The 27,049-nt window shown below is 38.5% G+C and overlaps 1 protein-coding gene across 15 annotated transcripts in view; it reads left to right on the top strand.

Moving 5' to 3' along the window:
• Positions 1 to 27,049, top strand: part of plekha7b (pleckstrin homology domain containing, family A member 7b) — a 76,893-nt gene that overhangs the window by 43,241 nt on the left and 6,603 nt on the right. For 4 of the 15 annotated variants that reach the window (XM_030130979.1, XM_030130978.1, XM_030130971.1 and 1 more), the window contains 23 exons: positions 75 to 186; positions 1,288 to 1,392; positions 1,494 to 1,566; positions 2,036 to 2,136; positions 5,458 to 5,636; positions 7,302 to 7,730; positions 7,910 to 8,453; positions 11,912 to 11,995; positions 12,861 to 12,995; positions 13,936 to 14,004; positions 16,797 to 16,868; positions 17,913 to 17,993; positions 18,149 to 18,298; positions 19,016 to 19,117; positions 19,457 to 19,568; positions 19,790 to 20,001; positions 21,306 to 21,497; positions 22,698 to 22,815; positions 22,979 to 23,070; positions 24,036 to 24,260; positions 25,786 to 26,013; positions 26,223 to 26,356; positions 26,511 to 26,659. In XM_030130979.1, coding sequence (XP_029986839.1) covers positions 75 to 186; positions 1,288 to 1,392; positions 1,494 to 1,566; positions 2,036 to 2,136; positions 5,458 to 5,636; positions 7,302 to 7,730; positions 7,910 to 8,453; positions 11,912 to 11,995; positions 12,861 to 12,995; positions 13,936 to 14,004; positions 16,797 to 16,868; positions 17,913 to 17,993; positions 18,149 to 18,298; positions 19,016 to 19,117; positions 19,457 to 19,568; positions 19,790 to 20,001; positions 21,306 to 21,497; positions 22,698 to 22,815; positions 22,979 to 23,070; positions 24,036 to 24,260; positions 25,786 to 26,013; positions 26,223 to 26,356; positions 26,511 to 26,659 — 3,698 coding nt within the window. Of the gene's footprint in view, positions 1 to 74; positions 187 to 1,287; positions 1,393 to 1,493; positions 1,567 to 2,035; positions 2,137 to 2,410; positions 3,944 to 5,457; positions 5,637 to 7,301; positions 7,731 to 7,909; positions 8,454 to 11,911; positions 11,996 to 12,860; positions 12,996 to 13,935; positions 14,005 to 16,796; positions 16,869 to 17,912; positions 17,994 to 18,148; positions 18,299 to 19,015; positions 19,118 to 19,456; positions 19,569 to 19,789; positions 20,002 to 21,305; positions 21,498 to 22,697; positions 22,816 to 22,978; positions 23,071 to 24,035; positions 24,261 to 25,785; positions 26,014 to 26,222; positions 26,357 to 26,510; positions 26,660 to 27,049 lie in introns of those variants that run through there. The other 11 variants (XM_030130965.1, XM_030130981.1, XM_030130972.1 and 8 more) reach the window with 11 other exon arrangements.

The following is a 27,049-nucleotide window of genomic DNA, read 5'->3' as shown; positions in this document are numbered from 1 at the left end:
AAACTGCTCATCATGCGCTAGTGAACTTTTTATACACAGTTGTGTTTATTTTTTGTTTGTTTTTTTCATTTCAGGCTTGAATCCCGCATGTCCAAGTCAGTGGCCAATCACAGATCCCCCAACATGGTCGCAGAGACCACCAAGCCTGTGACCTCAACAGCAGTGGATTCCACCACAGGGTCAAAGGTGAGAACCAGCGTTTCTGTTTATTTTGATTAGATTTTTCTCATCTTATTAGTTTGATTATAGTGGAAAACAAAACACAAAAAAAATCAGTTCTCTTATTTATTATTTGTTTTAACCGACCAAAACCTACCCAGACTCAAAACTCACCTCTTCAGAGTAGCCTACCCACCATAAGTTTTACAATTTTACATTTTCATTTCTATATATTGTAATTACTCTTTTATCTTTTAGTTTACTTGTTTGTATTTTATGCAATGTCTGTTTTATTTTGTTGCACAGTATCTTTGGATGTCCTGAAAGACACTTATAAATAAAATGTATTATTATTATTATCATTATTATTATTATTATTATTATTATTATTATTATCACCATTATTATTATTATTATTATTATTATTATTATTATTATTATTATTATTATTATTATAAAGCTTTCTTTTTAAGATTCCTAATAGATTATTGTCCTCTATAGAAGATTATTAATGCTTACAGTGATTAAACAGCTCTTCCAATACATTTTACTAGAATTAAAGTTGTTTTAAGTAATTTGTTTGTTTGTTTACTGATTGTTTTGTGTGGCTGAACCACTGTAACCTTTGTAATCCTTTTGTATTTCATGTTTTTTTGTTTATATCAGGATATATCACATTATGACAAGTTATTAACTCAAACTATATTTTTTGTGTAAGGAAGGTACAATTTGTGTTGTTGCCTGTTCAACAAAGAATATTTGTGGCCCTGTAGCCCACATATCAGCCAGACAGTTTAATAATTTGCTGCTGGAAAGCACCTGAGAGAAAAGGTATAATTTAGTTTTCAGAGTATATGCAGTCTGAGATGACCTTGTCTGACAGTGTACCTATTTTTAAACATAGGGACACATCCACAAGAATAGCCAGCTGATATATATTATATCTCTTGTTGGTATAAAAAGAAGTGCCAGGAAAGAAAGTAATTTAGATGTTTGGAAAAATAGTTTTACCGTAATTTAGGACCTTTTTCTCCCCACTTTGCAGTGTGGTACAAAATGTCATAATGCGTTTCAAGAACACCTGCACATAAATGCAGTGAAGAGTTTTGCATTTCCCTTTTCTTGTAGGGTTTCAGAGGTCCTGGGAAAGTACACAGTTTTGGAAAGAGGGATCATGCTATTAAAAGAAATCTCAACATCCCCGTGGTGGTGAGAGGCTGGCTCTATAAACAGGTAAGCAGAGGTTCTTTGGTTGTTTGATATCGGAAGTTGTGATTCATCGGGAACATTAGTGTTTAAACTTTACGTTGTGATTCTTTCCCTCTTCACTCCAGGACAGCTCTGGAATGCGACTGTGGAAGCGGAAGTGGTTTGTTTTGTCAGACTACTGCTTGTTTTATTACAAAGGTGAGTCTGTGGAAAGTACACCTAGTTTGACTGACAAAAACTACCACTCTTGATGATGAATTCGACATAGAAACCGCTGCTGAACGCCTCTGAGCCGACGACACGAGATTAATGACAGACTGTAATTAGACATGTAACATCTCCTGCTCTCCATCCTTCCTCTCCCTTCTTATTAACTACAGTATTTATTATAGAATGTAATCTGTGGTTGTGTTGCCATGCTGTAGCATCTAGCTCATCTTCTTCATTAATCATACTAAATAATAAATAAGCCACATGCCACGTTGAGCCACACGCTGCAACATGGCCTCGTCCAGACAAGAGTTATCCATGAATTATGCCTCACTAATTTTAATGCTGTTGATAAATCTGCCATCACTTGTAAACAGTGTAAAAGATCTTGGCAGGATTAGATGCTGTGTTTTTTGGACGTCACTGTCAATACTCTGTTTGTGTATTTACTCCACAGATAGTCGAGAGGAAACTGTGCTGGGTAGCATCCCTCTACCCAGTTATGTCATTGCACCAATCGAGCCCGATGACCACATTAACCGAAAATACGCTTTCAAGGTAACAACAAAAGTTACAAAACGGAATTCCATTTAAAAAAAACTCCCCTCTTTAAATACATTTAAAGGTTGTACTGTTATGAAAGAAACATGTTGCTCCATAACCTCTGCTGAGGGGTATGAATTATGGATATTGCCGGTGTGATCTATTTACATCTCTCTTACTGTCTTTACTTCTCTTTTATTCTTCTATTTGTATTGAAATTGTTGGTTGCTGCCATTTTAACCAGCAATCACTGGCAGAAGAGATAAATAAAATACATCAAATAAATATCATGTGCCATTTCTGCAATTAGACCCTCCCCAAGTCATACACACTGAACCTTTAAAAGTCATTAAATACTCATATTTGTGGTCACAGACATAATGGGTGTTGCAGTACATGATGAATTCTGTTTTTTTTTTTTCCTTTTCAGTACATAATCTGTTGGTATTAGCAAATGCATCAGGCTAATCAGACAAGGACAGTGGGATTACATTCAACTATTGTGGGCAGAGGCAGAATATTTGTACAGTACTTTTTGGAAAACCTAAGTGACACATGACAACCAGCCAGACTTAACATTTGTGTGATTTGTACTTGAAAGAGTACTACAACTTTTCCACATACATGACACAGTCTTTTTCTCCTTTTTTTCTTTTGAATTCTGCTAGAGGGCATTAAAAGGATATATGTCTTTCAGTTACAGCAACACTGCGTACATTACCCTGCTCCTCCTTTGTGGAAACACAGGGCTTGTTGCAAAGAACAATAGTGCCTGAATGTTTGATGCACCACTGCAGCTGCAGGGCATTCTGCTGCAATCCTTTCCTTTCCAATCCTTTGTACTTTGGCATTTTGCTCCTGTATTCTGTGTGTGTCTGACTCTGAGAGTGTGAGAAAATGTCTGTGAATGAATGTGTATACACTTGCTGTTACGTATTAAAGATCATATTGCATACAATGGATTTTGTATGATAATTGCTGCTGGGAATATTAATTATGCATTCAACCTATTCAATATCGCTTCAGTGTCTCCTCCTACAGCTTGTGGGAAAGTAAGGCTATGTGAAATGAGCCTGTATTCTGCTGCACCACCTTCTGTTTAAGAGATCTTCATTCCCCTTAGATCTCCATCAGCCATCATGAATTAAAGAGCAGGATATTTAATTCTCTTATAGGTGCAGTGGAAAATTTTTACTGTTAAGTGAGCTTGACAACCGCTTAGTGGTGTTGTATACCAATGGTTAGTAACACGCAGGCGGTGTTTCTTCTGTATTTATTTAGCTATCGAGGACCACCACAGTAAGGATACTACCACCAATGCAAAGACATGTGTAAACATTGTAATTTACCTTTAATATGATCTAGAACTGAGCTTAATTTTAAACATAACAGCAACAGATATGAAACAAAAATAGAACTGCTGGCCAAAGAGGACTTACTGTACAGGACTGTTTGTACTATAGTTTGTGCTACTATACTCATTCTTAGTGTTACCATAATTATTGTTGCAGATGATACAATACAGTAATTTCAGAAGTATTGCCCTGTGACGCTACTGCTCTCACCCATTCCCTCTTCTGTGATGACTGCTGACAGACCACAACCAAAACCATTTATGTACTTTCTTATTGAGTCACCGATCGTCTGCAGCAAGTTCCTGTTTTCTCTTTTCTTACTTTTGCTCATTTCACTGTGTTTCTCTCATTCTCTGTTGGTCAATTGCCTCCCATTGTGACCTGGTGTGTGTGCGCGGGCGGAGTGAGTACTGTTCTCTGCAGGTGGCTGTCCTGAATCACACAGGCTTCCTGTCTTGCATGAATAGGTATTTGATTTTACTTTAGCCTCATCGGTGAACTGCCATCCTCACCTCATGTTTCATATCATGCTAGTAGCAGCTGAATGCACATTTCTAAATGTGCATTAAGAGCTGATGATGTACAGACACGACTCCAGCAGCATGGATAATGCCAGAGCACATAATTAGTTTAAAAGTTGGCCAAAAAAAACCTTGCCTTTTTAAAACTAAATTCATCAACTAACCAATGAAATGAAGTTCTCTTTGTTTTGGAACTGTAATTTAGCAAATTTTAAATTGAAATCTAAATGTAAATTATAGGCTGAGCTGAAAATTTCAGTTCAGTCAGTACAAGCATAAACTCTTACCTTACTGTTGACTAATCTCCAAATCCTCCACAATGCAGTAGAACAAGTAAAAAGATTTACTGTCTGAACTGTTCACTGTGTAGGAATATAGATACCATGTCAAGTCAAACCTGAGACTCAACACTTCAATTACAAAGATTCAAAAAATTACTTTAATTTTATTTTGCATCTGTTTCATGAAGCACAGGAGACAAAAAGTAAATATGTGAATGTTCAAATTTTTCACCAATTTGCTTATTGTTATAAATGTGGCTTATAAAGACGGTCTGCAGACACTGCACAACCTCTCCAGTAAATACGTATGTGATCTGGTATTTGTCTTGCCAAGCTGCATATCACTTATCAGGGTGAGTTGGGAAGACAGGATATAATATTTTCCCACACTCTTCTCTGATTGCATTGCATTTCTTTTGGAATTCCATCTTAGTATTTCCCCTGCTGTATATGTGTGAATTTTACATTGCTTCACAATGTAAGAAACAATCTGCAATGTCTCTTTTAAACAGACAGTTAATGACATACGGTGACCATGCAGTATTGTGCAAGATCTAAAGAGCTCTGTTTTTACAGTGAAGTTAACTGAACACCTAAAGCTCAGACTGCTTTCCACCTGCACTGTATATACTATAGTGCAAAAAAGTAAATCTACTTTAATGTTGCTTCATTTTTACATTGATTTTTTTCACATTTGGAGGATTTGGTACCCATAACATCATTTGGATAGTGTTATACCACCACATTACAATATCATACATAATCTAATATATGTGTGTGTTGTCTCTGATTGTGTGCATCCATTCTGAAGTGAAGTAATATCCGATAATTGCTTTTTTTGATACTGTATGGTTGTTTGCTGTCTAATTTATGAGCAAATATGTGTTCTTAACAGTGCATATTGATGCTGAAGCTTTTTTGAAAAGCAGCTGCAAAATAAAACCTATGCTCTTTCTCTTGCCAGAAACAGAACAATGCTTCTACTTTGTTTATTAACATTTTGTTTCCGCTCTTTTTTTTTTCTTCAGAAAGTACTGCTGCAACTTTTTTCCTCACAGAGTTAACAGCTGTCAGTCTCACAAGGCAGAGAAGTGTTTTTACTCAACTTCACTGGCAGCTTTTTCCTGTCAAGTTCTCTTATGCATCTCCTCTTTTTCTTGATGTCCCTCTCTCTAATAGGCGAGCCATACAGGAATGCGCTCCTACATTTACAATAAGAACTCTGTGATTGGCTCACAGGCAGAACACTGCGGGATGCGGACATATTTCTTTAGTGCGGACACACAGGAGGACATGAATGGCTGGATCCGGGCCATGAACCAGGCTGCGCTGATGCAGCAGAGTCACACCATAAAGAGGTTGGTCTCACTCTACAGAGTAGAATTTATGTTTGGTCGAGCATCTGCTTGAACCAACATTTCACCTCAGATAAAACACAGCACTGAGATGGAAATATCTCAAAGAGATGCAACAAAAGGAAGCTTTTTCCATACATCTACTACGTTTCATTAATAAAGTGTATAGTCTCTTAATTCAAAGTTTCTGTCTATTCCTGGCAGTGCATTAGATGTTAAACTTCTCTTTTTGTCAGTACCATAACTGATAATTCACAGTTTTGAACTTTTCTTGCTTTCATTGGATTTATTTTAAACACGTGCACAGTCTCCCACAGCAGGTCCAGCCCTGCCTAACTGCCCTGGAGCACAAAGATGTCTGCAGCTTTATATGTGTTTACTTCATCTGGGTTTGTACTGAAATTATGTTAATGCAGTTCATTACCAACTGAGCACAAGCATCTCATAAGAAAGTTTTGTCTGCAATACAGATTATATATTATATTCAGTGCAAACTTCTTTCTTAGAAGTGCTGGATGTACTGAATGGATTGATACTAAGTACAATAATGCCACCTAAAGGCCAATGTAACACAGTGCTGCTGAGATGTTCAATTCTCACATCATGTAATGCAGACCTTTGAAACTGAACATTAAGTACAAAAATATGTATTGTTTATTTTCTTGATTAGAATTAGTTAATTAGTATTACAATTCTGTGTGAGATTAACTAAACTGGAGTTTAAAAAAAATATAAGGTTCCTTACTCAATTAAAAAGTTCTTTTTAAAACTAAATGTTATTTTATATTAAATTTCCCAAGTAACATCACTAAATGTATTCAGTTTGTGCAATCATTAGGGGTTGCTTGAGAATTTGAAATGTAAAATCTTGTCTGTCTTGAAATGTAAACTGGGTCATTAATTAATTAAAAGCAAAACCTCTATGAACCCAGTGAGACAATTTGATATTTCTGCTCAGTGAAGTGCCACTGCTAGGTCAATTTCAGTTTAATTGAATAGCTATAGTTGAATACTATTTAGTCCCTAGTTTCCAACTGTGCCGTATTTCATCGTAATGTTTGGATAAAAGTAATGAGATAGTTGATAAATTGGCTTAGCTGTGTATTAAGTGCTCAGTGAGGTGCTGTTACACGTCAATATTCTTTGCCTGGCCAAAAACAAACATAATATTTTATTGGACTGTTTTTGGCTATAACTAGAGGAAACATTTGCCCTGGCATTATTTATGCACACAACCCTCATGCAATGTCAAAATAAACCTCACAAAATTTTTTTCCCTCCTTAGTTGCACTAATTTTTGGCCAAGATCTTGTATTGATGATGGAGAGTTAGACCACTTGGTCCAGTCTTCTCCAGAACATGCCAGTGGTTCTCAATAGTGTTCAGGTCTGGACTTTGTGGTCTCATGCTCCCTTAACCACTCTATCACAAGTCCAGTAAATGCTGGACTTGTCCAATCTTTAGTAAATTACTAGTTGTTTAAGAAATGAGAAGCTCCTCACTGCATCAGTTTGGGTTAAGGAACTTGTTTCCAGCTGCAACATGTTAATCTTTGCAGTAATTATCCAGCAGAAGTCCCTTACCTATATTCTGTTCTGGGCCAGGCTGTGTTGATTAAACCAATGACACAGGTAATATAAAATTGATCCCATCAAATTGTTTTCACAGAGAGGTGGAGAAGCCAGAGAAGGTTGCCCAGCAGGCAGTTCCACAGACAAACCATGTCCACATCACCCAGAACTCATCTCAGTCAGAAAGTCTTCACAGGACAGACAGAGAAGAACCTCAGGATAATGGTATCCGGTTGGCTCATGGTGACGAGGTGAGGTATGGGGTGGAGGTCCACGGGAGACCGAACCAGTTGGGAACAGAAGAAAGGGTAGAGAGACTTTCTCCAGATTCTGTTGACGGTGCCACACATAAGAACGGCCAGCCGACTGTAGTCCAGGTGACTCTGCCTCCAGAACAGAACGGAAATGTCGTCTACCAAAGGGGCTTTGTTTCACGGACAGAACCTGAGAAACATGTGCAGAGGAAGAATACACTGGCTCAGGTGGAGCAGTGGGTGAAAGTACAAAAAGGAGACCCACACAAGAGGTCAGTGTTGATCTAGAGTGAAAATTAAAAACCCTTGATAAATGTCTCCCTCTAGTGGTCATTATGAAGCATTGCATCCTAAATGTCACTTAGTAGTTTTTCTTTTTGTTTGATTACATTAGGAACTATGACATCAATGACATGAAAGTAAAATATTGCCATGTTTCTTTATGTCTCAGTGCTGCATCTACTGAATACAACCTGCCTCGAAGGACTCCTCCTTTGAAGCCAAAAGCCAACACAATGGACGCCACCTATCAGTCGTTGCCAAAGTCTCCCCGTCTCCCATCAGGCAGCAGTTCTCCCCCAGCAACATGCAACCTGCCCAGTGACTACAAGTACGCTCACGATCGGCTCAGCCACTTCCGTATGTCTACTGATGAGCGCATGGCCACCAAGGAGGGAATGGTGTGGCAGCTGTACGAGTGGCAGCAGCGGCAGCAGTTCCGTCACGGCAGCCCCACCGCCCCCATCTACAGTGGGCCCAACTTCACAGACTCCTCTTCATTTAGAGTTACCGTGGAGATGCCACGCTCCATCTCTGTGCCTCCATCTCCTTGTGAAGTCCCACCGTCAGTCCCCTCTACCTTCAAACCTTTATCCCCTCGCCGGCCACACACTCCTTCAGACAGACGCACAGTCAGACCCCTGGATGAAACGGCACCTGCACAGGATAGCACAAGGTCCAGCTCCCCCGGTCATATTTGTACCCATCTATCTCAGGTAGGACAGAGGCCAGTCTCGGTTATAATTTGTTTATGCTTTACTTCAAAACATCAAGGTAGGAATGCCATGTCCCTGAAATTTTACTATGTATTTGCTGTAAGACAAATAAGTTGGATAAGGTATTTAAGTATTAGGGGTGCAACGGTACAGGTGGCTCATGGTCCAGTCTGTACCTCAGTTTTTGGGCCACGGTTCGGTTTCGGTACGTGTTTTGTGCCTGTTTCGTTTTCTCCCAGAATTATATATTTATTTTGCTTGTCAACAAAAACTGAATTTCACAGTAGGAACAAATTATGTCACTGTACTGAATAAAATAACACTTTCTGAACTGAACAATATAACACTGAATAATATAACACTCTCTTATTCCTTGACTACTTGTATACAGTCGAATAAAACCAGCACGTACACACATAGGTCCCAAAGGGGGCTTGAGCCCCTGCCCTTTTTGCCTTGTTGAAAAATGCCCTTTTTATTTTTTTGAAATAAATAAATTCCTGTTCTGCACATGGATGTAAAAGAAAACAGCAGTATAAAAACACCATGGTTACCTACCATACGCATTTCCTTGTAATAGCGTGTCAGGTTAATGTATGTGTGTTGAGTCTAAAGCCACCTTTCTGTCTGCTGTCTGTCACTGAGGGGCGGGGCTTCCCCGTGCTGCACGCTCACATGCATGTCCATATATATATATATATATATATATATATATATATATGTAGAGAGAGAGAGAGAGAGAGAGAGAGGGGTACAAGCTGCAACCACATCTCCACTCCATGTGTAGTTACTGCACAGATGAGACATGACAGTGGAGGAACTTAAACCTGTGTAAACTGTTATGGAGACACAACAGGGATTGGACATTAACTTGCGGAGGTGGGCTTGTTCCTGCCTGGACAGGCACACACACTCAGTGTCCTGTAAAACAGCATATAAAGTGCCAACGCAAAATGAATTGCAAAACCCGCGGTCCATAAGGGTGGATTGTCCTGTGCAGGGCAGACCGAATGGTCCGGTATTTTCCTGAGTACCATTGCATCCCTTTTAATTGTCTTATCTCTGTAAAATTCATGCCACTAGTATAACACTGGCCTAACAAAAATGATTCTGTATGCAAAAAGTACACCTTAAAAAGAAGAGCCATTGACTCTGGAACACATGTATAAATATTACATTTCTGTTTAGATTTGAGACTTTCTAAACAAAAATGTCACGGGGTAGATATGACAAATAACTTAAATATACAAAACATTTTACTGAAATCTAAAGAAGTTACTGATAATGACAGTCTGGTGACATTAATCCACAGTAGAAGAACAGAGCTCCTCAAGAGCATATAACACAAGTCAAAGCTCAGTAGTAGTTATAAAATAAGACATTAGACTGTAAATCAGCTGTTTTCATGTACAATAAAACCGGCTGTAATAATTATGTTAAATAAATGCAGTTCTTTCAAATAACTACAATAATGATGGATGAAAAACACAAATTCTTTTGGTTTTTGCAGGTCTTTAGTGAGTCTTAAAGAGTCTAAATTCCAATAATCTGAATTTTCAGGTCTTAAAATGGATTTTATGCTTTGGTAAAAGCCTGTTGAAAATGATTTTAAAACCCACTGCACCTGGTATGAGAAAAAAGGTCAATATAAGAGAGTTAGATTTACATAAAACATGAAACCACCATAAATTGCAGTGCCTGCCAGCACCTAATATTGTTCTGTAATTACATCAGGAGCGTCAGCAAAGTCCAGCCCTGCAAAATGGGACATGAAAATGAGTCTTATATTTCCATCATCTGGCTCTTAAAAGGTCTTAAAATAGTCTTTCTTTCAAGGTCTGACTGAAGTTGTGTTTGATTTAATAACAAGACTATTGTACCTAGATGTCACAACCTGTTCATGTCGTGTACCGTCTTGTAGCCATGTGTTCTGGGATATTGTGGGCCCGCTTTCCCACAACCCTACATAGGATGAATGGGTGTAGATAACTGATGGAAAGATGAGAGTCCCACCCTACATGAATTTATGTTTTGAAACTGCATCGGCTTGGGACAGAAGTAAAACTTGATAGTTCACATGTATTAAGGTAAATGACAAAGCTCTTAGTGTCATGGTGTCTTGTTATTTAGCCGCTGATGTGACTTGAGGGATGTTGTGAGCTCCATGGGAAGATTAGCATTTATGGCATGAGAAGGCTCCGACTTCTCAGCGTGCACACTTTGATGCTCATGTGAATCATCTGCAGATTCACACAGTCCACACCCAGGCCTACTCCACAGGTGGTGTACGCATGTCTGAGGAAAGATCTGCTCTAACGTCATCCCCTATGTTCGCTGTTGTAGCGCACAGACAGCACCACTAACGCCACAGGAGACGGCGCTAGGGGACGTCCTGTCATCCACACCCTGCGCTGTCTCCCTACCACACCCTCCACATGAGAAAAGATCTCTGTCCAAACCATCACCACATTTGCCAACACACACAAGCCTCATAACCATCCCGTTGGCCTTTTACAAGTAAACAAAGTGTTGCAGATGCTCTGTTTAATCCACCATCCATCCTAGTGTCAAGACACTAATTATAACCGTAAAAAATAGAGCGATGCACAATTATGGACTCTTTGGAAGAAGATACATGTTTAACAAAGGGAGCCACAGTGACTATACAAGCCCTTCCAAGAGAGCCATGTTTATGGGAACTAAATTTAGTCTGCAGATGAACTTCGTCTTGGTGCACCCTGCATCTTCGAAGCTGATGGTGTTCTCTGGCTTGAGCGTGCTTAAGTAATAGCGATCCATAGATCTCTGTGGAATATCATTAAGAAGTATATTTTATTAGAGCTAATCCAATTTGCCCAGGGCTTCTCAGCACCCTATAAACATCTCTACTGTATCTCAAACATCAGCAGCGGTCTCTTTCTTCTGATCTCGCATTTAAATAAAAAACCTATTATACAGCAAAAAAATAGTGGCATGGGATTCTCAAAGGGAATGGCTTACAGTGCTTCTCTTGCTGGTAGCAAACAAATGTTATTTTAAGAAAGCAGGTTTAGTATAATTTATGTGTAGTTAATTAAATCTCTTGTTGTTTGTGTCCTTTTAAGGTTCTGTAGTGGGCCTGGTTTTCACTAATTCTGTGTGTTAAGCAAAAACGTCAAATTCTCCAAGCCCTGTAGCGTCTCAAACTCAGGGCACACCTTGTTTCAAATAAAAGTAGAAGCGATGAAACGGAGAAAGGGATAGATGAAAAAATAAATGTGCTGTGTAGTCAATTTTGTTTGCAGACTTGGAGGCAATGGTTTAACTTTGATTCAGTGTGATAGAGTGGCCTCTCTCTCTCTCTCTCTCTCTATCAACACGCTATTGAAGATTGCTTAGTGTTTGTGAATTAGACATTCTGTTTGATTCGAGTCTATGCGATCTGTAATAACATGTTGATGAATTTTGCTCCTCCATAGACTTCCCAGATCGAGAGAAGGTCCATGCCCGCCATGGGCTACATCACACACACTGTCAGTGCACCAAGCTTGCATGGAAAAACGGTATGATCTTTGTTATATTCACTACATAAATTGCTTCTGTTTTCAAAGATATGACCTGTAGCATTAAATATAGTTTTGAAGTTGACGAGGGCATCCGGTCCATAGGCATTAATAAAATGAATTAATCTGAGAGATTCATTGAAAATGTAGAATCCAGAGCTGTTTGATTTTGTGGATCCCTGCTAGCTGTTATTGTTCAGGGTGTCTGCAGGTTAAAACATTACATTATGTCTTACATTTGATGTTAGATATTTAATGGCCTTACTTTCCACAAACAAATTCATCCATCATTTAATTTCTTTTCTTCAAAGTCAGTCAAGCTCTTCTGCCTTCCCATTTGAGATGATACAGATCTTTAAACCTGTTGGCACATAAAATGTAGCCAATTCACTCTACCATTATAATATCTAATATAATAATGGTAGAGTGATTATCTAATTATAATATTGGTACATATACAATATATTACTTACCACTGTGTTTAGCAACAGCATTTTTGTTTAAAAAATCTGTGGGAATCCTTAAAAAACTTGAATTGCATTAGTGTCTAATACCTGTAGACACCCTGGTGTTGTTTTCCGTGTAGTATAGGTAATATCTGAACATCACTAAGTCATAATCGATGTGTTGGCAGTTAACTTACTTATTCTATGCCATGAGGGCAGCTCTAGCTTTTACATTTTATTAGTCTCATATGCATCTTCTCTGTAAAAAGTGACTTAAACAGAGAAAAAGTCAACTGGCCTCTGTAGCACTGTGCTCTCTCAGCTTAGCCGCTGTTCTGCCCAGATGGTTCTTAAGTATTTTCTCTCATCCCTCTGCGCTTTCATTGGCCCCCGGCCCCTAAACCTGGGCTTGGCTACAGCCAGAGGAGCTGACTCTGCTCCTCATTCAGCTTCGGAGGCACCAGGCCAAGATGGCTGGTGTGCATAGCCCCAGCGATGCGTTCGCTCACCTGCAGCACCACCAGCACAACGGCCTTCTAGGCCCCAGCATGCAGGTCAGGGGCCCCTCGACCTCCCAAACCCTTTACAGCACACTGCAACCCCTGCCAGTGCATTGTGGTCTCCCCTCTCCTCAGCCGGTCCCCTACATTCTCCCCTGTCATTCATACGACTGTGCAGTCTGTTGGTTTTGCTTGGTTGTCCTGTTTCTTCAACCATTTTAGCATAGGCTGCATTGCACTGCAGACTGTGCAGATTGCCTGTTGGATACACCCTTGTGTGTAAATTAGTCTCACTCATCAACATTGACTAAACTTGAATATGTTTGCAGAGGCTTATGTTAAAAATAAGTAATACGCCATCTATGAAGCATGTTGCTTGTTAACTGTGCATTGTGCCTGCATTTTATGATTTCCCTTATTTTATTGTTACATAACTTTGCACAGCCACTGTAAAAAAAATATGAGGAATACACTTTTCACCTACATTTCTGTGTGCTCTGCTAAATTTATTGCTCTACTATGGTTCTGAAGCAGCCATCAGGCCTCACTCTCCCATACGAGCCTTTGCAGAAACAGTACTTTGCTGTCGGACTAGCAGATCACAGTGAAGCTGCAACGGTGCACAGTAATGATAACTCCACCCAGTTTCTAACATCCAACCATTCTCTGGCCATTCTCCATGCTCCATGTGGAAATGGAAACACTCGGTTTGACCACATCGTGCTCATGACCTGTGCTGCTTCCGTTCAGCGTGGGGTCAAACACGAGACATTAAACCAGTTCAGAAGAATTACATGATTACTTAATTACAGTTTGGTTTCACTAATGGTGGACAAAAATACAGATGTACAAGCAAACTGTAATTAAGAATGAGTTAATTAATGTTCTGTCAGGAAAGGCTGAACAAACAACAATGTCTTAGGAGTCATGTGGTCACCCATTATCCTTTGCAGCTTCATTTCATATGATTTATCTCTCCACTGCTCATTTAAAGGCTGATGATACTTACATACAACTGAAGAAGGACCTGGAGTATCTAGATCTGAAGGTGGGCCCCAAGAAAGTAAATGCCACTTTACCCTTTTCATCTTCCTCTCCATCTTCCTTTTCTGGACTGCAATCTTACTCTCCTGCTGCTGCCTCCAACATCTGCCCCCCTGTCTCCCTTTCCCTGTCTTCTCTCTGTTCTGCTTTGTACTTTCTACTGGAATAAATATGTTTATATTATGTCTTATGTTATTTTTTTTTTTTTTTTTTAGAATTGTTTTGCCTTCACACCGTGGTTAAATCAACAAATAGCTGCATTTGGCCTCTTATTTACAGTCATTTTAGTTGAATATATATTTTCAATTGGACCTACTTTTACAGGAAGTGGGGTAATGTATTTCACCTAAACATGTGTACATTATCCTGATGGAATTGAGGTTTTTCAAGCACATGTGAACTTCAATTCCTGTGTCAATGTTAAACCTAGTGTTATTCCAAAGGTCTGTTACTGCTGTATTTATGCTGACTGTCTCATTTAGATAATTATTGGCATACGTACCATTTACACCTGTGTGATGCTTGATCCTAATTGATTTGTATGTTAAACACCACAGTTTATTGATTATTTTGTGTTAAATGGACGGAGGTGATTAATGGATATACAGTGCTATCTGTAATATCTCCCCGTTTCCTGTTTCAAAACAGATCCAAAGTATTGACCCGATGATCGTTTCTATACACAATGCGTTTGAAAACTCCGCTCCAAGTTTTGGGTATTGTTGGAATGTAAGGATGGTGTGCATACAAAGTGAAACAGATCATGTCACTGTTTTTTTTTTTTTTTTTCTTTTTTTCAAATGGAATGTGATGCATCCCTGGATATAATGCAGATGAACACCTTTGACCAACTCACTGTTCACTGTTCGATTCTCTGATATGACGATATGCGATTTGAGATGATGAGAAGGAAGTTGTGATGCTGTTGGGCTTCCTCGCATGCTGTCGAGCATTTCTGAAAATACCGAATGTTTGTCTGATTGTTCACTTTGCTTTTGTTTTGCTTGTGAGAGCATATCAGTTAACCCAATGCTGCTCTTTAACAAATGCTCCAACGATTTGATTGTCATATATCAACTGACATTTTAGGGCCTCTAGTTTCATGCTGGTTAACGCATGTTGTGGTGTGATATTTAGTAGTTTTTCTGTTACTACAGACAGATTAAAATAATAATCTTACTTTTATACTTTAACCCATAAAGACCCAGTGCTACTTCTGTGGAAGTTCCCAAGTAAATTTTTCTCTATATTTAACCTTCCTGAAGGGATTTATCACCATTTATTGTAATATTATCCTCTGTATTTTGCATTTTCTAAGTGTATATCAGGTATTTTCCGATATTTAACCTATTGATGATGTAGCTGTTCATTAAAACTCAGATTAAAGTTGAAGGTTATAATATCAGAAACAGAAGAAAACTGAGGAAAAAGTAATTTTTTCAGCAAAGATATCAAAAACTGAACGTAAAAACAAGTATCTCCATCCACTGTCATTTATCAAACTCCATGGGTTTTACTGGTGAATCAGTGTTGTAGAAGATGACGGTGTTTCCACGTTCATTACGGAGCCTCTGAACGTCCAAGTGGGTCATATCTAATGACCACGAAGAGATGACAAACTACATTTTACACCAATTATTTACATGTATTGATAGGATTATTGGCTCAACAGGTATTAAACAGTTTAGATCAGTAGATGGTTTTGGTCATCGGTGGCTGTTTGGATCTTTATGGGTTAACCTGATTGGTAAACCCTCCTGTCTAATTAATCCCTATATTATTCAACTTCGATTTTGCAATTTTTCTTTCTCTCTGTCTGAAATATGCCAATGATGTCACTTCTGTAATTTTCTCATACTCCTAAAGCTCCTCCAGAACCACAGAATACATTAACAACTGTTCTCACAGGCCGTGTAGTGCTTCCCATGACTTGTTAATTGGTTTTGAAATGTAAAATAGGTGCCATGCCCCTTTGACTGAAGCTCCGACATGCAGGGTGTGGCAGTTCTGGTGTCTCTGTGTGTGATCTGAACTCTAGGTTTAAGCTGCTGTGTAGAATACAACGCCATTCCAAGAATGAAGTAATGTCAAGGCTGATGACGTAGCAATAAAAATGATTGTCACGATACTTGTTGATAGTGCGTCACACCTGCATATTGCTGAAATACATGTATGTGTTGAACAATTAAACACATAACGAGACCTTTCAAACAATCTTACTTCAATGGGAGATGCTTTTTTATTCATTTTAAGATACTTCTTTTCTAAGAAGCGTTATTCAGTGGTAAAATAGTACTAAAAATACTCAGATAAAGCTCCGTTAACTGATCAGTTCCAGCACAGTTAACTTATTTGTGCCACCACATCCTTTCGTGAGACTAGAGGCCTGTTTAACCCACACTTTAACACTTTTAGTTAAACATCCCTCCCTGCTGTTTTCCCCCTCATGGTCTGAAACGTGGTCGTTGTTGAACATATTTGTAGTAACAACCAGCCATGAAAGAGCATCTTTGGGGTTTTTGTGTTTTTCATTACATTTAAAGATGCAGATTCTCTCTAAAAACATGTTTTGCTCGCCTTGCGTTATACCAGCTCCTGCTCTTTCTGTTGATGGTTGTGGTAGTTTTTTTTTAATTTCTTGTTTTTGTATTATTTTTATCAGACCCATCCAGCTTGACTTGTCTCGCTGTGTGTTTATGTTAAAAAAAAAATCAGTCATGTACCTGGGAGTACTACAGTCAAAGTATTTAATACTGTAATAATAACTGATATTAAATATTTGATTTTATTTGTGGCTGTTGGGGATTTCAGGTTACTGGATGTGAAAGCCTAAAAAAAGAAAGACCATCAAGGCCTGTGAAAATAGCAGAAAGTGATGCCGATGTAAGTGAATAATTATGTTTTCGGGATAATTTAAAGAAACAACTTGACAAACAGCCTTTTTTTTTTTTTTCTCCCCCTGCTTGTTTCTTTTCTTTAAGATCTCCATTTCCGACTTCTTACAATCCACTACAGAGAAGCAGTCGACTTTAGTCTGACTTTACTATGTGCTTTAGCGTGGCTTGTGTTTGTGTGTTTGTTCTTAAGTTGTGGTAAACAGAGGCTGCGGAGGGAAGGGAACGTATGTACATTGCAACACTGTGGGGACACCCATCCACACAGCACAGTGAGGGCCTGAGAGTATCGACCACAGCTTTTATTTTCCTCCCTGCAATTTAAAGGGAAAAATACATGTAATGGGAGTTTTAGATGTTGAGCTGTTAAATTTTTCAGTTTGATTTGCCTGATCCTGCTTTTCTCATTCTTTGTTTTCTGCTGAATAGAGGTAAATAAGATGGATGTCCTGGCTTTTCATCATTAGCATTGTTCCACTTTAACAATTTATAAGAAATTGCCAGTAAATTTGTCTGAACAATGAATATTTCATGCAATTAAAAACAACAATATACAGCAGCAAAATAAAAACAGCTTAATTATTAATTGAACAGAATGATAAATAGATCTGAGAAAAAAATCCACTGTGTGAGAAAGACTGTGAACTAAGCAGTCTTATGTTGTTTTCATAAACATATAACCCATTTCTGGGAAAACAAATCTGTCACTCTCAATAAACACGGTTTCCTCCAAAAGTGAATCTGAAAATATGGATTTTTGATTATGATTACTCATAATGGGTATTGCCCGATCTCGCCTCCAAACTAGACAGTATTCAGCCTTTTGATATTTCCCACTGAGCTGCTGAGATTAACTCCTCTGGGGCTTTTCACATAGATGAGACTTATTGACAAATTTAGTGAACAGACAGTAGGAAATCAATTTGTCTTATCTGGGTCCACTGGTAGCAAACAAGTAGGGGACAGTTGAAAACAGATAAACAGATTGTTGTCAATATATCCTGTAATTTACAAACCCTTCTTTTTTATTTAGGTGAAATTAAGCCGATTGTGTGAACAAGACAAGATTTTACAGGAGCTCGAAGCCAGGATACGCACTTTAAAGGAAGACAAGGTTCCCTCTTTATACATACTTTGTTAAAAATGTCACTATTGTACATACTTTGCATGCAGTATTTCCTGTATCTTTGTGTGGGTGTGTGTGTGTGGCCTGTACTGGCATAGTTCACAGATGTTTCTCGTGTCTTACGTTTGTGTCTTCTTATCTAGGACAAACTGGAGTCTGTGCTGGATGTTTCCCACCAGCAGATGGAGCAGTACCGAGATCAGCCGGCTCATGCTGAGAAGATTGCCTACCAGCAGAAATTACTACAAGAGGATGTGGTGCACATCAGGGCTGAAATATCACAAGTATCTACAGTAAGACGAAATCTGTGCACATAGATGTATCTATTACATGTGAATGTTTTGTATAAAGAGTGTGTAATCTCAAAATTTCCTCTATTACAATAAGTACTTCTCTGCTGCTAATTTTGTTATGTTATGGAGTGAAAAGAGTAAATTCAGTTCTATTTTTACATGTTCCTTTTCGCAGCTTGCACCTTGTTTCAGGTTGACTGTGACTATCAATATGAGTCGTCGGGGACAAACCTGAGTTTTAGAAAATGAGTACATTTCAGTCGTTCAGCGAAATGCTTGAATCAAGAAGTTCATTCATATTCAAAATATTCACCGTTAAAGTGAAAAGTGTTTCAGAAGAACATGTACAAATAAACCACGAAGTTGTTTGCTGCTCTAGTTGTGAAGTAACAGTTATGCAAATGAAAATAATTTTACAAGTTTTTTTTTTCCAATACAGTACACTCATTCTTTGCTTACAAATTTAATTCACTTATATTTGATGAAAGTTTATCACACCGAATGAGGAATGCGAACATCTCATCGTATCTAAATGATTCACTTTCAGCAAATGTAATTTAGAGTTAGAAAACATTTGATTTGAGTGACTGACTTCCTACTGCTACTCAACACACGTGGGCTTTTAAATGTGTGGAAAATTTGTTTTGGGATGAACACTTTCTGAAAGCAGCTGAATGCATTATTGTAATCTGGAGAGTCTCTGGATGTGTTCCGTAGGAGATGGAGAATGCGTGGAACGAATACAACCGGCTGGAGAGAGACGTGGACTGGCTAAAGTCAGCCCTGCAGGGGCAGATGAACCGCAGTGATCTGACTCAGGTCCGTGGCCCAGCGATCTCTACTAACATACACACACACACACACACAAGCAGGCATTGACTCTCATGGATGGGTGTGTGTGGGAATGGTTACAGAGAAGGGACCACTGATTCCATATGCAAAGGCAAAGCAAGGGATTCTCTGTGGTTAACATCTGTTCATAAGGGGGTTATATATGGACCCAAAATGAAAAGCTCTATTTGGCAGAAGAAATGACTTTTCATCAGCGTTGAGTAGTTGAACTGTAACAAAAAAAAGTCATTTTGCAGGAAGCAGTTAATAAACATGTGCCTTTGTGTTTCTGTGTCTGTCATCCATTATTTGTTTCACTGTGAGAAGCAAGAGAAAGTCCAGATCAGGAAAGAGTTGTGGAGGATTGAGGATGTCATTGCAGGCCTCAGTTCCAGTAAAGCCAACTACAAAGTCACTATCTCCTCTGTGACCAACCCAGGTGAGACACACTCCGCTAGCACCTGGAGGCATCGCATTTGTCAAAAGCAAATAATACTCGTAGTTTTAACAACACATCACAAGCTACATGATCAACATACTGTAGGTTATCATTACAGCCCCTAATAATATACAGCTGGAACATCTCCTATGGGAAAAGAAAGCGCTGTCTTTACTGCATGTGTATTCATTTTACATGTTCATATACATCGATTTCCCCAGAGAGGAAATTTGTGCCTTCAGTGTCGGCGTCATCAGTGCCTTCTGTGTCTGGGAGCCCGTCTGCTATGGAGATGAGACTGTCCCAGCAGCAGCAGCAGCAGCAGCAGCACAGCCCCCACCTCAGCCCCAGTAGCCACACCCCCACCCTCTCCTCCAGCCCCAGCCAGCAGCCCTTACACCACTCTGCAACCCCCATCACCGGGCTGAAATGGGTGAGTGACCCCCTGATTGAACATGTACTGCAGAAATAACCATCAGAAGATTCTTTGATGAGAATTTTGATTATTTATTACAACTAAATCTCTTGATATTTTTTATACCTTACTTGCAGTTTGTGCAGGATTGCTGCATGAAATACATTTTCCTGTTTCTCATTTGACTGTTCAAATGAGAGGGGTTGTTCTAAGACAACAAATATATGTTTTTCATGGTTTAATGGTTATGTTTACACAATTTTTATTTTAGCTGTGTTGATGTCTCAAAGTGTATGCATTTTTTCCAGCCAACCCAAGGAAAGAGATGTAAGACAAGATGTAAAACAGGTTTTAACAATTATACATGGTATACTGCATAGTGAAATATATATTATATATGGGTATGTTTTTATACCCATAGTTAATAGTAATAGTAAAGCAGTAATTACACACATAGCACACAAGGTAAAATATAAATATTAAACAATGTAAACCCAAAGGGGTAGCTCTTGTATATACATACATTTACAGTATTGTAGCTGTGTAAGGTGCATGGTACAGTGGTATTCACTTAACATTCATGTAAAATGGCAAAACCAAGTAATATTTGACAGTGAACATGAAAGCAGTAAATGTTTGACATTTTACTTCATGGTTAGCATGATTGTTTACCAAATTAATTTTCTGTGCACTGGTTGCATAAGTTACGGTAACGGTAATACAGTGCATCCATTATTGGTTTGTATATGTGTATTATTATACAAATAATGCATGTGTCCTGTTAAAAAAAATCTCAGTGGTTGAGTGATAATACCAAATCTCAAAATAGGTATTTATTTTGTATTCAAAAAATGATACGTATCATTAAATAGCAAATTTTCAATGAGTGTTTTGTTTAAATTGACTACATGAGAAAAGAAAAATGTTTCTTACTTTCTTCCTTATACACAATAAATAAACAGTATTTACTTGTATGTGATCATTTGTAATTTTCTTCTTTGTTTGTATAGAAATACTTGAGGAATTTTCAGTTAAACATGTATCCAAATATAAATATTAATACATTATATAAAGACTGTTCAGAATGTCTGCATTCTGTGCCACATTCACTCTTAGGTTTGTTTGTGTTTCGTTACATTAATGTCCTGCCTGCATCTGCACCATGTGGAAGAACACAAAATCTTATTCAAATGATGACAAGTATGGTCACAAAGAGTGTGATTTATAAGTCAGTGAAAAACAATAGAGCGTAATTTGAAATGACAGGATGTTTTTCTGTTGTCATCTTGCACAGCCCTGTCAGTCAGATTCTGTTTTCACAGGGTGAGGAAGACGTGCCCCCCAGACCTCCTCTACCTCAGCTCTACAGTCCCAACGAGCACCCCCCCGCTGTGCCCCCGCTGCCCAGAGAGACCACAGTCATCCGACACACATCTGTACGTGGCCTCAAACGACAGTCAGACGAACGCAAGAGGGACAGAGAAATAGGCCAGTTCACCAACGGAGACACTAAGGTACACACAGTATTTGTGGATGCGTGTGTTTGTATGGTGATAGTAGCAATTTCACACTTTTTACTTCAGGGGCGTCAAAGTCACTTTAGTTCAGGGGCCACATACAGCCCCGTATGACCTCAAATAAAACAAGTGGTACCAGGCACAACAAACCCCGCCCCTCGCATGTATTGTAGCTTATATTGGTGTCGATCCAACTGATGTCATCATATCTATACATGTGCTGATGTCAGCATATCAGTTCCCTCTATATATGAACCAAGTTTGATGTAAATTTAAACAAAATTGATGTTTTTATAGACATGTGAAATCTCACCCATTATAAGTAAATGGGAGGAAAAAAAAAGCTTTAAAAAATTCATTAAAAAATTTAACTTTGACCTACTATTCCCAAAATGTAACCACATCTATTCTGGGTCACTGGAAATCTATAAACCCAATTTGGTATTATTCAACCAATAGTTTTGCTGCTAGAGTCTTAACAAACATAGAAACAAACCGAACCAAAAACAATACTCCTTGCCTCCCCTTCCGGGGGCAGGGTAAATGATAACATAATAACCTATAAATAATGCAGATTCCAAACTTTCCTCTATGTTTTACAGTGAAAAAAATAAAATGACATTATGAAAATGTTTACATCTACAAACTGTACTTAAAAAATGGGAATAACTTGAACCTGAGATTTTGTAAGAAAAATATGTGCAATTTTAATATTATGCCTCAGTTTATCATTTACACATGTGGACCACACTTTACAGCTCACAGTGGATCTACAAAGACACAAAACATATAGTAACAGGCAGAATATTATTAAAATTGCAATTACTTCTCTTAAAACATTTGAGGTTGTACATATTTGTTGTAGTTATTCACATTTTTTTGTGAAAGGATAGTTTGTAGATGTAAAAATGTTCATGTAATTTTACTTTTTTACACTAAAACAAAGAGAAAAATTTGGAGTTGTCATTATGTATCGGTTATTGTGGTCCAATTAAGCTGAGACCACATTGGTCTGTATGTAGACCCTGAACTAAAATGATTTTGACACCCTTGATTCTTAATATGTTCAGTGCCAGTTTTACATTTCACAAATTCATCCCACAGGCTGGATTGGACCCTCTGTTTTTTGTTTTGTTTTTTTTTTACCTGTGGGCCATGTGTTTGACACCCCTGATTTAATCTGTGTGTGTATCTCAGATTGAACTTCGACCTTTCCTGAGTGACCCTGAGCTTATGGGAGTCGGAGATGGTTCCAGTCACATCAGCATATCAGCATCAGGACACGATGGAGGATATCAGACATTACCGAGCAGAGGTTAGAGGACTGTTGTGGTTGCAGAATTGAGTTCCCTCCAGCCTATTTATTGTGTTAACATTATACACTAGTATTTCACACTCAATGTCCTCCCACCAATATTTTTTGGAGCAACGCTTTCATGTTAAGATTGGTGTTTTAATGTCTGTTGGCTTTCCCTCAGGAGCGGCTGCCTCCTCACTTAGGCTAAATCAGTCCTCAAGCATCTCCTCATATGTGACTCTCCGAAGAGCAGCCTCAGCTGTCAGTGGGAAGGTGAGGCTCAGAATTAATTGAAAAGAATCACAAAGTAAAGAGTGAATCAAAAGTGGGGACACAAGACACATGACAGAGCAGATGCAGTAAAAAGTAACTCCAATTCTAGATGATACAGATCCCATTTAGGTCTAAGGAGAAGACAAGTTTATAATGTCACAGTAGACCAAATGCTTTGATAATCCAGTGGCATATCTGTTCTTTATTCTTGTATTAGTGATTTGTACAAGAGCGGAAGATTACCAGTTAATCAGTCAAATCCATGAACTAAATTTGATGCTGATAGTCAAATTAAGTTTCTAATCTGGAAAAACTGACTTTGAGAGAAAATAATATCTTAAAAGTTTAAAATCCGTAGTTCGGTTACACATTTTTTTGATTATTCTGACTTTTGATTCAGATTTGTTTATCTATTTATTACATTGTCTTAGATGTTTAGTACTCCAGCTATTCTGTGTCTAATAAAGTGAAACATGGTTAATTTCAGACATGCATAATGTGTTTTTAGTTCTGATTATACTGGCCAATTAATCAGCCATCTACTTCTTCCTGTTCCAAACTAATGTTATTACATTGGTCTCAAAAAATACACAATTGGTCAACCTTGAAAAAAATACATTAATGATGCTGTTTTATTATGTATTATTAATTCATATTTGAAAAAAACAGATTCATTATTTATGTATTTATGTTATTTTTCACTAGCAAGATAATTGTGTGCTAATGTGTTGGAATATTTACAATCAAATGATGAAATTCTTTTTTTTTTTAATTTCTATTCAATGGATATTTTTATTGAAGACATTCTTACAATACCATTTTGGAAACAGATGATAAATTATATTTTTTAGGATTGCTGCCTCACTTCTGATCCGACGCTACATTTAATCAGTTTTTCTACTTCTTTGCCTTCTGCTGCACCTTTTGCTCTTGTTATCAACTCCCTTACCTCCCACTCATCTCAGGAGAGACCAAAAAGTGCCTTGGAGCGTCTGTACTCTGGGGACCCAGCGCAGCAGCAGCAGAGAGGGAAGATGAGTGCTGATGAGCAGCTGGAGAGGATGAAGAGGCACCAGAAGGCCCTCGTCCGCCAGCGCAAACGCACCCTGAGTCACGGAGACCGCCATGCCTCTTCATCATCCCGCACTTCATCCTCTTCCTCGCGCCCACTTTCAGCAGACTTGGGATCAGTATGTCATTAGAGCAGTATCACACGTCACACTCTCATGCATGATGACAACCAAATGGAGAGTGGTGATATACTAATGCATGCCTTTACTCAGTGTAGTTTGCCTTTTCTCTACTCCTGACATTACAAAGGTGAAGTGCAGTTTGGTAATTCAGTATGTAACTGTAATACAAGCATGTTTTCAGTGGTAGATAACTGTCTCTGCTTTACAAACTGTAATGCAAAAGCGAAATGTAGTGGTTTAAAGACTTAATACTCATACCGTGATGAACTGCTTTAAAGTGGACGTGACGAACCGTGACGAACTGCTTTAAAGTGGAAATTATTAAGTATACTTTGACTAAAGATGGTATTTTTTGTTTTACAAGTAACACACTAATTACATCAGAGCCTCCGGTGCCATCAGCCTCTAACATCAGACTCTTCTCTTCCACTATTGTCTGTCATAGACTCTAGTATTACTTTACGTATGCCGTCACATGTCTCACACTGGTCTTTCCGCTGATTATTTCTCTATGTTTTCTCCTTCCTTGCAACACTGTTTTCCTTAACATTCAGAATTGCACTTATACGTGTGTCCTTGTTACAGTCATGTCCCACTTCTTCATACTAAAGCCTCCATTCACTGTCTCTTAACAGTTCATTTATGAGTGTGTGTGTGTATGTGTGACAGAGTGTACTTATTTTCTACTGACCAAAACATTGACATGCACTGAGCAATACCGTGCTAAATGTACTCATCTCAACTTCATCAAAGCATTTTTTTTTCTTTCTGAACTTGAAGGGGAGGATGGTTTAAGTGTTTGTGGTTATGGGCCTGCTGTTGTCCAATTTACCACTTTATGTTTTTGTACGAAGAAGCCTTTTATTTACAAGATACAAACTAATGAACATAGTATTGTGTATGCCGTCCATTTCATATCACAGCATCGTGATTTCGCTCAGTGTTTTATTTGCTAATTCATAATTAGCTATAAGATGACACCTTATTTCATATGTGAATGTTTGCAAATAAATAAACATCTTTCTAATGAACACATATTGCAATGTTTTCTGTTTATTATATTGGTTTTCTGAGTAGTTCCAGTGTGGTGATGTGTGTTGAATGTTTTATTGTCACATAAATGCCTGGACACTTTTATTTTATTTTTTATTTTTTTGGAATGTCAGCACTGTGATCTTTCCTGTTTGTTTCACTGGTATATTTCTGTCCCCCTTATCACTGTGGTAGAGAGCATGCTGTGATTTCAGTTTCATTCAAGCATGCATACCTCATCTATGCATGCTCCCCCTTTTTTCTTGTTCACACTTGTGCACATACAGACACCTTCTCTGCAGCTTTTAAAACCATGGTAGGATTCAAGTGATAACTAGTGTGTTGTACAGCACTTGTTACATGAAATAATGTGTGAAGGCAAGTGAAAGAAGTCAGTTTCACATTTACATGACAAGACAATGTGATGGCAGCAGCCTGTAATTTGTTTCACAGTGTTGTTTTTGTTTTTTTTCCTGTGTGCGTTGTCCAGTGGAAGAGAGAGCAGGACTTTGACCTGCAGTTGCTCGAGAGGGCTGTTCAAGGAGAGGAGGCTCAGGGAGTTAGGAGCGTCCAGGGTGAGGAACGGCCTCCTGAGCATAAAGAGAGGCCGCGCTCACATTCGGATGAATGGCTGACTTTCCGTTCCACGGCTTCGACCACTCCCACCAAAGAAGTTGATCTGGAACCACTAGACTATGATCTGGATCTCAGCAAAGAGGTACATTAAGTTACGGTTCAGCTCATTCTCATGTCAACAAAGATAAGCAAGAAGCATACGAACTCATCAAACACTCTTCACTGTAGCAAGAAAAGGAAAAGCATGGGCACAGTTATTCCCACTAGTTTGTTCATTGTATGTCAGTCAATCTCTCAAATCTCACTGTAACATGTTTGGTACACTGACATGAAAATAACTGTTTTGTGTAGCTGTCCAAGCCTCAGAAGGTGTTGATCCCAGAACGCTATGTGGATTCAGAACCTGAGGAGCCCCTCAGTCCACAAGAGGTTGAGGAGCGCCATCGCAAGGTGGAGCGCATCAAGAGCATTTTAGCGAAGTCCAGGTAAATAAAATAAAATGTGTTAATTCACAGCTGACCTTAGCAGAGATTCCAGACTGAAGGTCATCTTATAATTTGACTTAAGTGAAAGTGGTCATTTGCAGGATCATGTGTGGTCATCATTTGTTTTTTTTTATATCTTTGTGCATGAGTGCAGTGTGCAAAACCTAGGCCCTACAGTACCTGTGGACAAACCAGAGGTGGGAGTGGTGGCACTGGACTCAGCTCTGCAGGAGCAGGAGAGGATCATCACTATGTCCTACGCTCTGGCCTCAGAAGCCTCCCTAAAGAGCAAACTGGTTGCAGGTTGGTTAGTCATCATTGGACAAAAACATATGTGTGCATTTGATCCAGCATCTACTGTAGATTTTACATCTTTACTTTATGAAAAAGAGCAAAAACCAACTCTCAGCATCATTATTTCACAGAACCACTTACAGAAATAATTACGGTATCTGTCAAAAAAAAAAAAAAAAAAAAAAAGTACCAGCACTGACAGCATCAGTAAAACTGATCCCGACATCAAATTGATGTGATCTTTGGTTGAAGAAAGGATAAAGAGAGGAAAGCAGCCTTTCAAGAACACTGCTTGATGCGGTGGAGATGAGAAGGGCATAAGGTGCAGAGTCAAGCAATAAGGCTGTTCATTTCCTAATAACTGAACATTATTCCTTATTAGTAGCTTGGATAGTCTCT

The sequence above is a fragment of the Sphaeramia orbicularis genome, chromosome 3, assembly GCF_902148855.1.
Source record: "Sphaeramia orbicularis chromosome 3, fSphaOr1.1, whole genome shotgun sequence".
In the NCBI taxonomy this organism is placed as follows: Eukaryota; Metazoa; Chordata; class Actinopteri; order Kurtiformes; family Apogonidae; genus Sphaeramia; species Sphaeramia orbicularis.
The sequence above is the reverse complement of the archived record's forward strand: the minus strand, read 5'-3'. Positions and strand labels throughout refer to the sequence as shown.